The sequence below is a fragment of the Schistocerca cancellata genome, chromosome 1 (assembly GCF_023864275.1).
Source record: "Schistocerca cancellata isolate TAMUIC-IGC-003103 chromosome 1, iqSchCanc2.1, whole genome shotgun sequence".
In the NCBI taxonomy this organism is placed as follows: domain Eukaryota; kingdom Metazoa; phylum Arthropoda; class Insecta; order Orthoptera; family Acrididae; genus Schistocerca; species Schistocerca cancellata.
This window is the reverse complement of record NC_064626.1, coordinates 390,599,704-390,617,924: the sequence shown is the minus strand read 5'-3', so window position 1 is coordinate 390,617,924 and position 18,221 is coordinate 390,599,704. Positions and strand designations below refer to the sequence as shown.

At 37.8% G+C, this 18,221-nt stretch overlaps 1 protein-coding gene across 4 annotated transcripts in view; it reads right to left on the bottom strand.

The window, feature by feature from the left end:
• Positions 1 to 1,896: 1,896 nt before the first annotated feature.
• Positions 1,897 to 18,221, bottom strand: part of LOC126175547 (metastasis-associated protein MTA3) — a 212,602-nt gene continuing 196,277 nt past the window's right edge. For 2 of the 4 annotated variants that reach the window (XM_049922412.1, XM_049922403.1), the window contains exons 16-17: positions 11,433 to 11,661; positions 1,897 to 2,886 (exon numbers count right to left, since the gene is read on the bottom strand). In XM_049922412.1, coding sequence (XP_049778369.1) covers positions 2,778 to 2,886; positions 11,433 to 11,661 — 338 coding nt within the window. In that variant the 3' untranslated portion in view covers positions 1,897 to 2,777. Of the gene's footprint in view, positions 2,887 to 11,380; positions 11,662 to 12,044; positions 12,063 to 18,221 lie in introns of all 4 variants that reach the window. The other 2 variants (XM_049922420.1, XM_049922394.1) reach the window with 2 other exon arrangements.

Genomic DNA, 18,221 nt, shown 5'->3' with positions numbered 1-18,221 from the left:
GCCTCATAAATCGTAATTTCCCAATCATGGGTAAATTCGCGAAACACCCCACCCACACCTACCCACCCCAAAGCCCAGTGAATTTAATATTTGTTCTGCATTTCCATATAAACTGACAGCATTTTACTTATAGTCTACATAGGAAAATAAAATTGTTTAAGTAATTCTGAAGACAGTGGCTGATTACCTCATAATTTTTAAGGTAATAATTTTGTCTTAAAAGAGATGTAAAACCTGTTATAAATATATGTAGAAGTCGTTTGTACTCACAGATGTAAAGGTAATGCGTACAGTTAAGTAGTATACACAACAAATGTCACTGGAAATATTATCCGTATCATTCACTATAAACGTAACTCTTAAAAGTAAATATTTTCAAATAACTAACTAAAATTTTATAATGTCTGAGTATTTTAGTTTTATATGATCTCGTTCTCAGTCTGAATGGAAATGAATCACGGCCCACTCTTCAACACACAAATCTGCTAAAACATAGAGCATTGTGAGTTTTACGTAGCATTGGCATATTTGTTAAAATATAAAATGAAAAGCCTTCCATATTCAAATAAATAGAACTAGAGCAATTAACACAAGTGATGTCTGATTATTCATGACTGTTTTACAGCAGAAAAAATATTTTATTGCTTGTATGGGAAAAAAAACACTTAAGAAATACACATTAAATATGAAATATATATATTGTGTGAACTGTACTTCATAAATTTTCCATCCACTGTGACGATCAAGATTCTTGATCCTATGAGTCAGACAACATACCTTCAATTTAAAAATATATTACAATCAAATTCAAGAAACATTCAACCTAGTTCTTTATGTAAACTTGTCAATTAGCACTGACTAAGTACCAACAAGGTTACAATTAAAACGCAAGTAAAATTTGTCTCTGCTGCAGAACAGTTCCATCAAAAAGCTCATAAGCTTCATCAAATATTATAGAAAATATTTTAATATAGCTTTTATTAATTAAATGGATCTGATTTCTATGTTCATGAACAGTTGATTTCTATTTTTCAATTGAAAATTGGGCTGTAGGTTTCAGTGTTATTTACACATGTTGTAGATCCAAAGTGGGTCATAATGGTGTTCCACATTGCAAAATGAACTAAACTTCTATTTAAAGATGAAGTTACAGGAAAAATAACAAAAGAAGAATTAACAAAAATCCACTCTGGAACATAACACTATATGCTGCAACTACAAAATTGATATATTTGTACAGGGTGTCATATTTACCCTAATCCACATTAAAAACAAGCCAAATGACAAAATGAATAAATTTTGGGTATAAAAAAAAAATCCTTTCTTCCTATTTGCTGTAATACTGACATTCTATGTGACATGAGCATACACACAAATTGTCATATTCACTTCCAACTTACCTACAATACTTCATAGAAAGAGAAAGTGTTTAATGATGAAAACATGGCTAAAAAGAAACATTCCTTACAGACGAGGTTTCCCAAGTCAATATCATTTACTGAAAAATGGATCTGTATGTGTGAATGTCTTGCAAATATAATGCTAGCACAGATGTGGTATTTTATTAGATATGGAATTACAAACTGGTCTGCACATCACCACATTGCCACTTGCATTAATGTCTTTAAATATGGCAATAACAGTCAACAACAGGAAGAAACAGACATATCTTAAATAGGATACAGATCTTGGGATGTAATATACATATATGTACAATAATGCAGAACAGGAAAGAAAAAAGTCTATTACTGCTTCCTTTCCCAAGCCAATTCTCACATGGCAAAGGTCTCATTACATACACATTCAGATTCACCGAACAGTGCACTATGTGAGGGCCAAAAGCTTTCTTGTAACTAGCAATCCCATTTGAGTTATGTATCAATTTCTTGTCATAGGTGAGCAGTACGTACAACTCGAGTCACTTTTTTTTTTTCCCAAAAAGAATTTCTTGGCACACACATTCAAAAAATCCACAATCACTCAAACAGCATAACAAAACTGTTCTTGAAGTGATTAATGACCTGCTTCCAGATACACAGGTAATACAGCGGCAGTTAACAAGACACAATAAACTTGTCAGTTTTTCATACCAATAAGCACCAGTAAAATTCACTCTGGATGTAATAATCGCGGAAGAGTAATTACGTATAAATTTTATTTGTGCTTCAAGTTATAAATGTGAATCATGAGCAAAATTTAACAATTTTCCACCATCAAATGTTACTTACATAAAAAAATTATCACATTCAGGTGGCAACTTATTGTAATGAGTAGTAAGAGGAATGGTAAATCGTTGATACCCTTCACTTTACAAAGAACACTCTTCTGGACAGCCTGTTTGTAACAGAGAAAGGCTGCATGGAAACACAAACACCACTTTTGTGCTACACATATTCCAATTACACGGTGTCCGATAATAGCACCTGGTTTTGACAATTTCACACTGAAAAATGTGTACAAGAAATCACCATCTGTTTCAGCACATACAGTTCTACCACTTGCTAGGTAGGCAGTGGACAAGTATTTGTGCAGCAGTTTTTGTAAATAATAACTGAACATTTTGGTACAACGAAAGTTACTATCTTCAGGACTTCACTTCACTTAAATGTCTTCAGAAGTTCACAGCACAAAATTCATGCATGTACACATGAATGAACTAATCATGCACACAAATCTGCATTACAGCAGCAAACACGAGATCCATCTTGAATCGCAGAGCGGCTCCCATCTCAAAAGTATAAATTATTTTAACAACAGAGAGTCTGTGGATCATTTTGTCAGTCAAGAATAACCACCATTTCATCTGTCCCCTTGAAGTTGAGTTTTCTCCACGGTTTCCTGGCTGCCCGCCTCAGTTCCGTACCCGTCAACTGTCTTCTCATTTTCCTGAAAAGTATAATAATTTCTTTATATTTTTGCACATCTGCTTTTAGTAAAACAAAATACTATTACTCCTCCACAATTACTCAAGAACAGTTGCCTAGAAAGATGAAAACATTTGTGCTCAATGGGCACAGTAGAAGCGCCCACCACCAACATCTTTTTTCATATTACCCTGCATACAAATCGATTAAGTAAAGGATGAACCTTGCAAACATAATGAGTGGGCAGCTTCATATTTACAAATTTGAAACATACATTTTGATCCTTAAACGATTTAGAAAAGCCACAGCAGAACTAAACTGAATTGGTAGTGTTGCAATTGAAACTCCCCACTCCTTGAATACAAGTTCAGTATCTTCACCATTAACCTTATTTGGTCAAAAACTTTCAGTTTTAAGGGGGAAGACATTTCTCAATGATTAATTTACAAACCCGATGAGTGAATAAATAACTATGGACGACAGAGATGAGTCTTTTTTTATTACATTGTGGGCAAATATAAGACAACGAAACACTAGAAAGCAAGTATCACCAATGTTCAAATGGCATTTATGACCATTATTAGCAATTTTATATATTCCACGTGGGAAAAATATATCTACAAACAAAGATTCTGTAACTTACCAAACGAAAGCATTGGTACGTTGATAGACACAATAACAAACACAAACACACACACAAATTTCAAACTTTTGCAACCCACGGTTGCTTCATCAGGAAAGAGGGAAGGAGAGGGAAAGACGAAAGGATGTGGGTTTTAAGGGAGAGGGTAAGGAGTCATTCCAATCCCGGGAGCGGAAAGACTTACCTTAGGGGGAAAAAAGGACGGGTATACACTCGCACACAAACACATACCCATCCACACATATACATTTTTCCCCCTAAGATAAGTCTTTCCGCTCCCGGGATTGGAATGACTCCTTACCCTCTCCCTTAAAACCCAAATCCTTTCGTCTTTCCCTCTCCTTCCCTCTTTCCTGATGAGGCAACCGTTGGTTGCGAAAGCTTGAATTTTGTGTGTATGTTTGTGTGTCTATTGACCTGCCAGCGCTTTGGTTTGGTAAGTCTCATCATCTTTATATATATATAATAGAGGGAAACATTCCACGTGGGAAAAATATATCTAAAAAGAATCCTAATCCTACTCCTAATGATCCAACTCCCCAAGACACTATCCAAATTGAACCATGCCTGGAACAGTTCCGTCCTCCGTCACAGCGGGACCCACCTCCTCTTCCCCAAAATCACCCTCTCATAACCTTCCAGGAATTTCTGACTTCCAGCCTTGCCTCTCAATCCTTCTTAAAAAACCTTAATCCTACTCCCAACATCACCACTGCTGAAGCCCAGGCTATCCGTGATCTTAAGGCTGACCAATCCATCGTCATTCTTCCGGCGGACAAGGGTTCCACGACTGTGGTACTTGATCGTCGGGAGTATGTGGCTGAGGGACTGCGTCAGCTTTCAGACGACACTGCTTACAAAGTTTGCCAAGGTAATCCCATTCCTGATGTCCAGGCGGAGCTTCAAGGAATCCTCAGAACCTTAGGCCCCCTACAAAACCTTTCACCTGACTCCATCAACCTCCTGACCCCACCAACACCCCGCACCCCAACCTTCTACCTTCTTCCCAAAATTCACAAACCCAATCATCCCGGCCGTCCCATTGTAGCTGGTTACCAAGCCCCCACAGAACGCATCTCTGCCTACATAGATCAACACCTTCAACCCATTACATGCAGTCTCCCATCCTTCATCAAAGACACCAACCACTTTCTTGAACGCCTGGAATCCCTACCCAGTCTGTTACCCCCGGAAACCATCCTTGTAACCATTGATGCCACTTCCTTATACACAAATATTCCGCATGTCCAGGGCCTCGCTGCGATGGAGCACTTCCTTTCACGCTGATCACCTGCTGCCCTACCTAAAACCTCTTTCCTCATTACCTTAGCCAGCTTCATCCTGACCCACAACTTCTTCACTTTTGAAGGCCAGACATACCAACAATTAAAGGGAACAGCCATGGGTACCAGGATGGCCCCCTCGTACGCCAACCTATTCATGGGTCGCTTAGAGGAAGCCTTCTTGGTTACCCAGGCCTGCCAACCCAAAGTTTGGTACAGATTTATTGACGACATTTTCATGATCTGGACTCACAGTGAAGAAGAACTCCAGAATTTTCTCTCCAACCTCAACTCCTTTGGTTCCATCAGACTCACCTGGTCCTACTCTAAACCCCATGCCACTTTCCTTGACATTGACCTCCACCTGTCCAATGGCCAGCTTCACACGTCCGTCCACATCAAACCCACCAACAAGCAACAGTACCTCCATTACGACAGCTGCCACCCATTCCACATCAAACGGTCCCTTCCCTACAGCCTAGGTCTTCGTGGCAAACGAATCTGCTCCAGTCCGGAATCCTTGAACCATTACACCAACAACCTGAAAACAGCTTTTGCATCCCGTAACTACCCTCCCGACCTGGTACAGAAGCAAATAACCAGAGCCACTTCCTCATCTCCTCAAACCCGGAACCTTCCACAGAAGAACCCCAAAAGTGCCCCACTTGTGACAGGATACTTTCCGGGACTGGATCAGATTCTGAATGTGTCTCTCCAGCAGGGATACGACTTCCTCAAATCCTGCCCTGAGATGAGATCCATCCTTCATGAAATCCTCCCCACTCCACCAAGAGTGTCTTTCCGCCATCCACCTAACCTTCGTAACCTCTTAGTTCATCCCTATGAAATCCCCAAACCACCTTCCCTACTCTCTGGCTCCTACCCCAGTAACCGCCCCCGGTGTAAAACCTGTCCCATGCACCCTCCCACCACCACCTATTCCAGTCCTGTAACCCGGAAGGTGTACACGATCAAAGGCAGAGCCACGTGTGAAAGCACCCACGTGATTTACCAACTGACCTGCCTACACTGTGAAGCGTTCTATGTGGGAATGACCAGCAACAAACTGTCCATTCGCATGAATGGACACAGGCAGACAGTGTTTGTTGGTAATGAGGATCAACCTGTGGCTAAACATGCCTTGGTGCACAGCCAGCACATCTTGGCACAGTGTTACACCGTCCGGGTTATCTGGATACTTCCCACTAACACCAACCTGTCAGAACTCCGGAGATGGGAACTTTCCCTTCAGCATATCCTCTCTTCTCGCTATCCGCCAGGCCTCAATCTCCGCTAATTTCTAATTTCAATTTGCCGCCGCTCATACCTCACCTGTCTTTCAACACCATCTTTGCCTCTGTACTTCCGCCCCAACTGACATCTCTGCCCAAACTCTTGGCCTTTACAAATGTCTGCTTGTGTCTGTGTATATGCGGATGTGTGTGTGTGTGTGTGTGTGTGTGTGTGTGTGTGTGTGTGCGCGCGCGCGAGTGTATACCTGTGCTTTTTTCCCCCTAAGGTAAGTCTTTCTGCTCCCGGGATTGGAATGACTCCTTACCCTCTCCCTTAAAACCCAAATCCTTTTGTCTTTCCCTCTCCTTCCCTCTTTCCTGACGAGGCAACCATTGGTTGCGAAAGCTAGAATTTTGTGTGTATGTTTGTGTGTCTATCGACCTGCCAGCGCTCATCTTTCTTATATATATATAGTTATAATAGAAGGAAACATTCCACGAAGGAAAAATATACCTAAAAACAAAGATGATGTGACTTACCAAATGAAAGTGCTGGCAGGTCGACAGACACACAAACGAACACAAACATACACACAAAATTCAAGCTTTCGCAACAAACTGTTGCCTCATCAGGAAAGAGGGAAGGAGAGGGAAAGACGAAAGGATGTGGGTTTTAAGGGAGAGGGTAAGGAGTCATTCCAGTCCCGGGAGCGGAAAGAAGGAAGAAGGTAAGTCTTTCCGCTCCCGGGACTGGAATGACTCCTTACCCTCTCCCTTAAAACCCACATCCTTTCGTCTTTCCCTCTCCTTCCCTCTTTCCTGATGAGGCAACAGTTTGTTGCGAAAGCTTGAATTTTGTGTGTATGTTTGTGTGTCTGTCGACCTGCCAGCACTTTCATTTGGTAAGTCACATCATCTTTGTTTTTAGGTGTGTGTGTGTATATATATATATATATATATATATATATATATATATATATATATATAATAGAGGGAAACATTCCACGTGGGAAAAATATATTTAAAAAGAAAGATGATGAGACTTACCAAACAAAAGCGCTGGCAGGTCGATAGACACACAAACAAACACACAAACACAAACATACACACATATGTTTGTGTTTGTTTGTGTGTCTATCGACCTGCCAGCGCTTTTGTTTGGTAAGTCTCATCATCTTTCTATATATATATATATATATATATATATATATATATATATATTTTTTTTTTTTGGTGTGTGTGGTGGTGGGATCGGTCACAGCGCATGCGAGTGTACCGGAGTTGTTCTCATTTAAGACGGTGTTCTTCAGCAGTCAATCCTCACTAACTACTTTAAACATTTCAAGTACGGAATGTTTGAGCATGTGCCGCTAACAACGTAATCCTAATTACCGAGTGATGATGGCCTCTTTCCTATGCTGAAACTTACGAAGCAGTGAAAGAAACTGTCACTGAGCAGCTAAATAACTTGAGTAAAAAGTGTAGAAAAACTCATTTTGTGTTACAATAACTGTTTTGCTTTGTGTTATGACTACATAGAAAACTATTTTTAGTTTTTCGCAAGTCCCCAAGAAATTTTACCATATCCCCATAATTTCTGCATTTTGTTTATTTATTTTAATTCAAAGATGTTCCTTTTCTAAACTACACCTTTAAAATGAAGGCACTGTTCTCATTATGTTGCGGAATATTATTTCATTCCATATATTATATCTTCAGAGTTTAAACCAAAGCCAATTGCACAGAACTAAAACATTGTAACGTCATGTTAAATGGTAGCAATGGGAAACATAATTTTTTTTTTTTTTTTTAAAGCTGTGTACTAGCAACAGATTAAGAGCTTCAAAATGTAAAAACTACACATTACTAAACAACATACAGAACCCCCCACCCCCCTCATATTTTTTAAAGAAAAGGGGGAATGATGTAAAACTCTATCACCAGAGAATTCACTTCCAAGAAATCCTTTCACAAGTTAAAAAGGTATAGATATAGATTAAACTAATAATCTGTTTATACTAGATAACTACATAGCTTTTTTTTCAGTTTGTCAAGTCAACTAAAACACATTACAGCTATTAAAGGACAAAACTGATAATCGAATACTGCTAATGGTTTTTGTAATGAAAAAAAAATTAATTTGACTTGAAATGTGGTCACAAACTGCAATAAGACAGTTTTATGCATGTGCTCATAAATAATGGAATTGTGATAAAAACAAACAGATAACACAGTAATTTTACACTATCATAGTGTAAAATTCTATGTGGGATATAAACAACTAACACTTTGACTGCTTTGGACGAGTTAAACTGTCATGCTTCGCCTCTTCCCCAGGTGCTGAGCACGAGTTTAAAAACAGCCTGTGTGTTTTCCTTAAGCACTATTGATGTGTTTAGTTGTTCCCTTCCACTAACCCTCTCACTGCTGAAGATGAGTTACTTCCATACCTCAGTGAATAAAGAAGTTTCAAGCAGTTATCAAACAACATACATGACTTTTTGCAACCTATCATTTGCCAGCAACCTCGTTTTGATATCTTCAACCATTTATGAAATATGATAATTGCTATGAACACAATTTCCGATGTACAGGAATGGAATTGGGCACACCACACGTGACAGTCCACTGGATATAAAGACAGGTAACTCTAAAACAAAATGAGATATTGTTCTGTTCTCAGTTTTATACAAAATTCTGATATTTTGCCAAAGGGTTAATGAGTGAAGAAAACTACTCGCTGTATAATAAAGATGTTTGCCCTCAAAATAGAATACGTAGAGCTTACAAAATAGATGCACTGGAGAATTCCAAATAAACCATTAGCAATATCCAAGAAAAATCATAAGGAAATCGTGAATGTGAAAGTTGAGGAAATGACAAATACCATATGTAAAACTCAGCAAGATTTTTTTTTGACAAACTATTAAACTGCAATGAACCAAAGACATTTCCCACTTTCATTCCAGAAAGGTACTTATAGAACTAATTCAAGACATGAAAAACAACAAAGCAGCAGATGAAGAAAAAATTGCCACAGGATTCTGGAACTGACTAATGGAAATTGATGGCAAACAATAAAACAAATGAATATCATTCTTAACAGTTATATACAGGGTCCTTTCCCAGGGCACTACATGATAGGTTAGGAGAAGTAGGTAGAAGCAAAGATTGGGGAGTATCAAGGTGGATTTTAGAAAGGAATGTAATTATGCAGAGCAGATCCTGCATCATGAGCTCATAAACCACGAAAGAATAACGAGGTGCATGCCCTACGTTGCTGTGTTTGAGGACTGCAAAACGTTTTGTGGCTCTGTTGACAAAATGTCTCTGAAACAGTGGAAGAGTCGAGTATGGATGAGAAAACAAGAAAAATGATTTGACAAAAACTAATAAACACAAAATCTAAAATTAAATCTTTAGGCGAGATATTTGAAGCTTTTGAGGTGTGAACATGTGTTAGACAAGGAGATGGTCTATCCCCTATTTTCTGCAATTGTGTCCTCAAAAAAGCGATCAAAGAATGGGAAGAACAACTTGGAGAAAGTGGGGTAAGTGACCTGGTAGACTATAAAAACAAAAATCTCATAATTCGCTTTTTCGTTTTTACTGATGATCTTAAGATACCGCCAAGAGCCCCATTGCAATGAACATAGCAGAAAAATCACGTCTTTAAAGTATCTTATGCATAAACAAAAGATATGATGACTATAAAAGATGCTCCAAAGTACAAGAACACTGATTACAGAAAAATTAATAGTATCAATAAATTTAAGTAGCTTGGTGAGATGATAAAAAAAAAAGAATGGTGTGACAAGAGGACTAACAAATTCAGAACAAGGATATTGAAAACAACTTTGCAGTTGTTAAAACAAACTACAATAAAATGACTTCCTCCTCTCAAGAAAAATTACAGTACTATGTTAAAATAAAATAAAATGTTTACACACAGCCAAATGCCTGATTTGACTGAGGCGGGAAGAAATAGAAAACATGGAGAAGAAAGACAGGAAAATCTTAAGAAAAATAATGGGCCAATTAAAAAAAAAAAAATGATGAATTCCAGAATAGACATAATGAAGACTTCTACAGGAAAATTTAACAACTAAATGTAACTTTGAGAAAACTCTTGATGTTTTACAGCCAACTGGTTTACATGAATGAAAACAGGTTACGCAAGAGAAATTCTGAACATGCTGACCAGAAAAAATCTCCATGGCGCAAGTGTCTCCAAGCAATCAGAAGCAATATGAAAGAGATGAAAATTTAACATCAAATTCTGAATTCAGATACCAAACTCTGACTTTAGATACCAGTATCCAAAGAAAACCAAAAAAGAAAACTGGAGAAAAATCATCAGAATTTCATAAACAACTCTGATCCAAGGAATAATGAATGGCAAAACCGGAAGTTGCATTAGACGTAGTTATTTATGTGGTCCACAAGACGCCCAAACTAGGTAAAACAATGTTTAGTAGCACACCACCACACCAACAACAATTTATCGGTATAATAAAGGTGTTTAGCACAATACAAGAATAACAATAAAAACAGCAGCAACAACATCAAGCACGTGTGCTCTTTTTCGCTTTACCACAACTGACTAGGATTACCGAGGTCTGCTTCCTCGAATACAGTGAACATTTTTGGAATGTGAATACAATCTGCTGTCATATTCTATTACAGCTTCTGTTAATTCCCCTGTGTAACTTCCCTTTCTCTTTTTTGTGTTAAATCTGGGGAAGGAGCTTACAGAATGCAAAGACAAAATTTCCACTGTCTTGTGTCAACATAGTCACCTGTTCATTTCTTTATGTAATAATTACAGACTTTTTATTCTCTACTTGCACTGCACTTCTATTCTTACGCATCATAGTTTCTGCATGAAACAAAAATGATATTCACTAAGAAAAAACTTTAAGTGAAATGTCCTGAATGAGAGACAGGGAACGTGTGTGTGTGTGTGTGTGTGTGTGTGTGTGTGTGTGTGTGAGTGAGTGAGTGTGGGGGGGGGGGGGGGGGTGTAGAAGCTCTCTAGAAATAAAAATGGTCTCTCTCTCTCTCTCTCTCTCTCTCTCTCTCTCTCTCACACACACACACACACACACACACACACACACACACACACACACACACACTGAAAAGCCAATATTTTGTTGTTCCTGTCATGTTTACACATCTGAATCTATTACTATAGAAACTGAACCACTCACCCCCCCCCCCTTCACAGCCTATAAAAACAATAGTAATGAAACAAAAGCATGGAATTTTATTTTTCTTATTAATGTGTAGTGTTTTGCCAAGAAGGCATAGAGTACCAACTGAAGCAATTGCATATCTCACTTGCATATGTATCACCTAAGGGTTTTTTGATGTGCATGTCTTCTAATGTACCGAAGAGTTCACTCACTTGGTACCCTCTGTGGATCTAAAGTACACATCATCTGGTGCATCTGTCCAAGATGTTACTTGCTTTCGACCACTACCAGAACGGATCATTGTTGCCATTTTGGGTTTTCCATTCAGGTGATTGATGACAGATCGCCCCACCACAGGTGGGAAGTTTTCTGGTCCTCGCGAAGGTGCTATTTCTTTATTGGGTCGTTTCGCAGGTGGGCCCGGTTGTGGTACAACAATACCTGAAAAATTTGATGTTTCATAAGTACACACATTGCAATGTATTTGTGAGACAATAACCATATCAATATAAAACAATGATAGTAAGATAACAACATTTATAGAATTTAAAAGCAGTTATGACTCAATGATTATTTAAACAATATGTGACAATTCAAGGCAATACAGATACGTCTTTCTCGTTTTCCTCCGCAGCACAACTTTTGTATATGACTTGATAAATCTTCCCTGTCACTCACGATCACTTCAGAATACTGTTTACGAAATATTACAGATACATTGTCTACTTTTTATAACTGTCCATTTCTACCACTGCAGGTTCAGCTATCAGTGAATACGAAAGTTAAGATGTGAGTTACGTAAATTAAAAGCTTTAAGAACATACCTTCATCCCATTCCAGATCTGATTTGATGCCACCAACAGAAAGAAAATAAATGTTATGGTAGAATAAATTATACTCTCAACAAAAACAATTATGTATACATAATTACTAGACAATAACAAACTGTTCTGGAACTTAAGAAGTCAAACTGTTGCAATGGTTACATCTATGCAAGTAGATATGCATACGTTACACCAGTATCAATGGCAAATGTTTGTAAATAGCATACAAGACTACTCACATAAAAAGAGATATCTGTTGTGTTTTAGATCTGTTTTCTGTCAGTTCAGAGAGCAGATTTACACATAGGCATACCAAACTGCTACTTGTGCTAGGTTGCATAAATAATAAGTTTAAAACTATCTCAACATTTCATTCTGAAGAGTTTTGTCAACTATTTATTTATAATATTTATAGGGAAAAAAGCTACTTATTGAAAGCAACAAATGGGACACACACAAGGAAAGAATTTTATACATGTCAGCTTTTGGAACCAGGGGCTCCTTTCTCACCAGACATATAAAAAAGTCAAATAAAAGGAAATGAACCTGACAACACTTTTTCTGTATCTTGAAGCTGTGCTGACCCAAATGTAACCCATACTTTTTCTCCCAAAAATTTGGCTAGTGATGGTTTTTTAATTCGGAAGGGAGCAACAATATCATTAGTGTTTGAAAATTAATTGTTGTATATGAGGTAACAATGTCACCATATTACTTTGTTGAAATTTCTTTTAATTACGGACTATCATCATGTTCACAGTTCTGTTACTCTTAAAGACAGGGTATGCACAGCTTTTCCTCTAACTAACAAGCAAAAGTCTTCACTTTTGGGTGGTAATGTCAAAAGAAAATTGTCAGCACTGTTATGATGCAAATTCCAAACTTTCCATTATTTGTTACACAAAGAGCAAAGCTAACAAAAACCTTGGTTCAAATGAATCTAATGTGTGTCATACAAATGCACTGAAGAATATGTTGCAAACTGCTATTTCATTGTGCAAATCTCACAGATGGCTAAAAGCTGGAAAACATTTTGCACTTGAAGCTACGGTTCAAATTTTTTTGTACTAGTTAAAAGGACAGATGGAATAAAAATATCTTGACAAATAATCCAGTTAAAGGCTTTGAAAATAAGTGAAGACCTCAAGCATACCACAGACTGAATTCCATGGGAGTATCAGTTGGTGCTGCAGTTTTATGCACAGAAATGACCCCTCTATCTCAGGAAGCACTTCATTAGCACAGACTCTGTCAGAAGTCAAGTTTAATTCAGTTACTACTTTCGTAGTACTTTCTGTTGTGATAGTAGTGTCTCATTTATGGGTGTAAGACTAGGATCACTCGGATCAGAAGTGAAAAATCATACGAATTAAATCTCTAAGATTAAATGTCTCTTGCATTTTGTATAGCACATTGGTCGTTGTCTAGAGACAGGTAATCAAGTATGGTAGTCACTTGTTTGTGCCCTCTACACAAAATCGGCACCAGCGATGAGTACGGACAGGAAAATTTTGCGAAAACAATAACACGAAAAATAATGCAAAATTAATAGCTTTTAGCAAAATAAGGCGAAATTAGTGATTTTTATGAGATTTCACAAAAATTTGTTATTTCATTACATAACAATTTTACAAATCTGAGGATGCCAGTTTACTATTCATAACTGATAGTTACTGAATGTTAAAACTGCATTTTGACTTCTTATCTTCTCAGGACTGAAGGTCATATATAATCTTAGACAACAATTCAGTTACCATGTAACGAACTTTGATGTGATGACAAAAACAGCACAGAATTTAGAGAAAATGCTGAATTCAGCAAAAGTCAATGGCAAATTTGGGAAAAATCAGCATAGAGTTTTGCAAGGGACCAACGAATTTGGCCAAAACAACGCCAGATCGGGCACAACACTGAGTTTGGCAAAAATTATAGATTTAGAAAAAATACAGAACCAACACTGAATTTGGCAAAAACGCCACCAAACTCTACAAAAAGCTACGCTGAATTTGAAAAATACACCATATTTGGCAGCAAACTACATCAAATTTGGCGAAAAAAGACCAAATAGACAAAAAAAAACACCAAATATATATTTTAAAAAAACCAACTTGGTATACAACAACATCTAAAAACAAAAATGGAATTTGGCCAAAATACAGTGAATTCATCAAAAAACTACTTTTAAACTTGCGGAAAACAATATTAAATTTGGCTAAGAAATATACAGAATGTGGCAAAAAACACCAAATTTGCACAAAAGTAACATTGTATTTGGCTATAAAATAAAATGATTTTTTTCTGTCCCTATTGATGAGATGAACCATGGACCTTGCTGTTAGTAGGGAGGAAGCCGCCTACTAGAATTTTCCACACAGTATAATTTCATCATAGCTAATACTTGGTTTAAAAATCATGAAAGAAGGTTGTATACATGGATGAGACCTGGAAAAATTGGAAGGTTTCAGGATGATTATATAATGGTAAGATGGAGATTTAGGAACCAGATTTTAAATTGTAAGACATTTGCAGGGACAGATGTGGACTCTGACCACAATTTATTGGTTATGAACTGCAGAATAAAACTGAAGAAACTGCGTAAAGGCAGGAATTTAAGGCCATTGGATGTAGATGGACTGAAAGAGCCAGAGGTTGTAGAGAGTTCCAGAGAGAGCATTAGGGAACAATTGACAAGAATTGGGGAAAGAAATAAAATATAAGAAGAATGGGTAGCTTTGAGAGATGAAATAGTGAAAGCCGCATAGGATCAAGTAGGAAAAAGACAAGGGCTAGTAAAAATCCTTGGATAACACAGGAGATACTGTATTTTATCGATGAAAGGAGGAAATACAAAAATGCAATAAATGAACCGGTGAAAGGGAATAGCAATGCCTCACAAATGAGATCAACAGGAAGTACAAAATGGCAAAGCAGGGATGGCTAGAGTGCAAATGTAAGGATTTAGAAGCATGTATCACTAGGGGGTAAGATGGATACTGCCTACAAGAAAATTAAAGAGACCTTTGGAGAAAAGGGAATCACCTGTATGAATATCAAGAGCTCAGATGGAAAACCAGTCCTAAGCAAAGAAGAGAAAGCAGAAATTGGCAGGAGTACACAGGGCAGTCATAATTAATTCCATAAATGCATACAGTGAAATATCTACGGATGGAAGAATAACTAATGAAATTAATAGGAGATTACAGAAAGGAGGCAATTTCTACCAAACAATAAAACACCTGATTTGGAATAATGAAGTTTCAGAAAGAGCAAAACTCCTTTTGTATAAGAATTATTACATCCCTATTGTCACCTATGGTGGAGAAACATGAACAATGACAGAAAGGGACTGGAGCAGACTGCAAGCAGGGGAAATGAAATTTCTCAGAGCAGTTAAGGGAAAAACAAGAATGGACAGAGTAAGGAATGTAGAGGTTAGAAAGGACCTTAAACAAGAAAGAATGAGAGAAGAAATTGAAAGAAAGAGATTAAGATGGTATGAGCATGTTAAGAGGGACTCCCCAAAATTATGGAAGAACTAAAGATGGATGGGAAAAGACCTAGAGGGAGCCCAGGAACACGGTGGAAAATGGGAGTGAGAATATCTGTAGAAAGGAGAGGTGTGACCTGACAGCAAGTGGAGGAAGAAAAGTGGTGGGAGGACCGAGCCAAATGGAGAGGACTCATCAGCACCCAGACCCGGCAGTAGCTGGAGCGGGACTCGGATATAGATAGAAATGCATACAGTTGAGAGTACATGATACTAGAAGCAAAAAAGTCTCAGAAACATATGGGTGTTGAGAGGCGTGTAAATTATCGAACTATCAGTTTAATAAGTCACAGTTGCAAAATACTGACAAGAATCTTTCACAGAAGAATGGAAAAACTGGTAGAAGCCAACCTCGGAGAAGATCAGTTTGGATTCTGGAGAAGTGTAGAAACATGCGAGGCAATATTGACCCTATGGCTTATCTTAGAAGATAGGTTAACGAAAGACAAACCTAGTTTATAGCATTTGTAGATTAGAGAAAGCTTTTGATAATGTTGAATGGATGATGATGATGATGATGATGATGATGATTTGGTTTGGTTTGTGGGGAGCTCAAGTGCGCGGTCATCAGCCCCTGTACAAAGTCCCAATTTTTACACAATCCAATCAAGCCACTGTCATCAATGATGATGATGATGACACACAAACACCCAGTCCCCGGGCAGACACGATCCCCAACCCAGCTGGAAATCAAACCCAGGACCCCATGATCTAGAGACAGACAATGTTGACTGGAATACTCGCATTCAAAATTCTAAAGGTGGCAGGGGTAAAATACAGAGAGTGAAAGGCTATTGACAATTTGATGGCAGCTAAGATAGACACAAGGCACGAAAGAGAGGCAGGGAGTAAGACAGGGTAGTAGTCTATCCCTGATGTTATTCGATCTGTATATTGAGCAAGCAGTGAAGGAAACAAAAGAAAAATTTGGAGTAGGAATTAAAATCCAGGCAGAAGAAATAAAAACCATGGAAGATAGCGGATGACATTGTAATTCTGTCAGAGACAGCAATGGACTTGGAAGAGCAATGAACAGTGTCTTGAAAACAGGATATAAGATTAACATTAACAAAAGCGAAACAAGAATAATGGAATGTCATCTAACTAAATCAGGTGATGCTGAGGGAATTAGATTAGGAAATTAAACACTTAAAAGTGGTAGATGATTTCTGTTATTTGGGAAGCAAACTAACTGATGATGGTTGAAGTCGGGAGGATATAAAATGTAGATAGGCAAAGGCAAGAAAAGTGTTTCTGAAGAAGAGAAATTTGTTAACATTGAGTATAAATTAAATGTCAGGAAGTCCTTTCTGAAAGTATCTGTACGGAGTGTAGCCATGCATTAAAGTGAAACATGGACAATAAACAGTTTGGACAAGAAGAGAACAGAAGCTTTTAAAATGTGGTGCTACAGAAGAATTCTGAGGATTACATGGGCAGATCATGTAACTAGTGAGGAGGTACTGCATATAACTGGGGAGAAGAGGAATTTGTTGTACAACCCGACTAGAAGAGGGCTTGGTTGGTGGGACGCATGCTGAGGCATCAAGGTACCATTTGTTTAGTGTTGGAGGGAAGCATGGGCAGTAAAAGATCATATGGGGAGACCAAGGGATGAATACGGTAAGCAGATTCAGAAGGATGTAGATTACAGCAATTACTCAGAGATGAAGAAGCTTGCACAGGATAGAGTAGCATGGAGAGCTGCGTCAAACCAGTCTTTGGACTGAAGATAACAACAACATTGATGAGATGCTGGTCTTTTGGAAAATGCCGAGCAATATGAGAGTGGCCTACAAGAAGGTGCCTCATTACAAATACCTGGAAATGAAAAACAAAGAATTACTGTGATGTTCGCAGTTACTCAAGAGGGCAAGAGGGCGGACAAGTCCCTCTATGTTATTCTGAAGTGTAAAATTTTGAGTAAGGACAATTTCACTTAGAGGATTGCGATTTGTTGCCAAGAAATATGCTTTATGACAAAATTAATGACAGACTAGCCAGCTGCAGTTTAAAATCGCAGTCTTTGTGTACTGTTCAGTATGAGAGTGTTGCTTGTGTTGGATGTCTTTAAGCATCATCTGAAAAAGCCATCAGTCAGCTAAAAGTGTGTGTGTGGATTCCCTCTTCATGGCGCACAGTATCACTAGTTAATATCGTCAAAGAGTTCAAGAAGTACTGCATGTCTAGTGTGAGGACAATGTACTTTGTCAGGAGAATGGCAAAATATTCAGAGAGATGAAACAATACCAGAGGTAAAATTAATATTAACATCAGAGAAGACTGACAAGATGGCTAATATTTCTATTTAATTTACTTACATAACAACATTTCAAAAATTGTTAATAGTGACCATACTGTGAATAGTTTTTGTAAATTGATAAGATGACAAATTTTTATCTACTATGTACCTCCCCCTCAAAATTACAGATGTATCTTACATTCATGCCAATAAAGAACTCTTTTGCTTCAAACCTTTCCTTCTGCCAGATGAATGTGCTCTTTGTCCCAAAACTTAAAAAGTTAACAACTTCTCATGTGTTTTGTTGTGCTGTCACTGCTGCTTTTTGTGAGCAGATTTTTCTCTCTATATTACAAATATTTTCAGTTTCTTGGTCACTCATGAATCC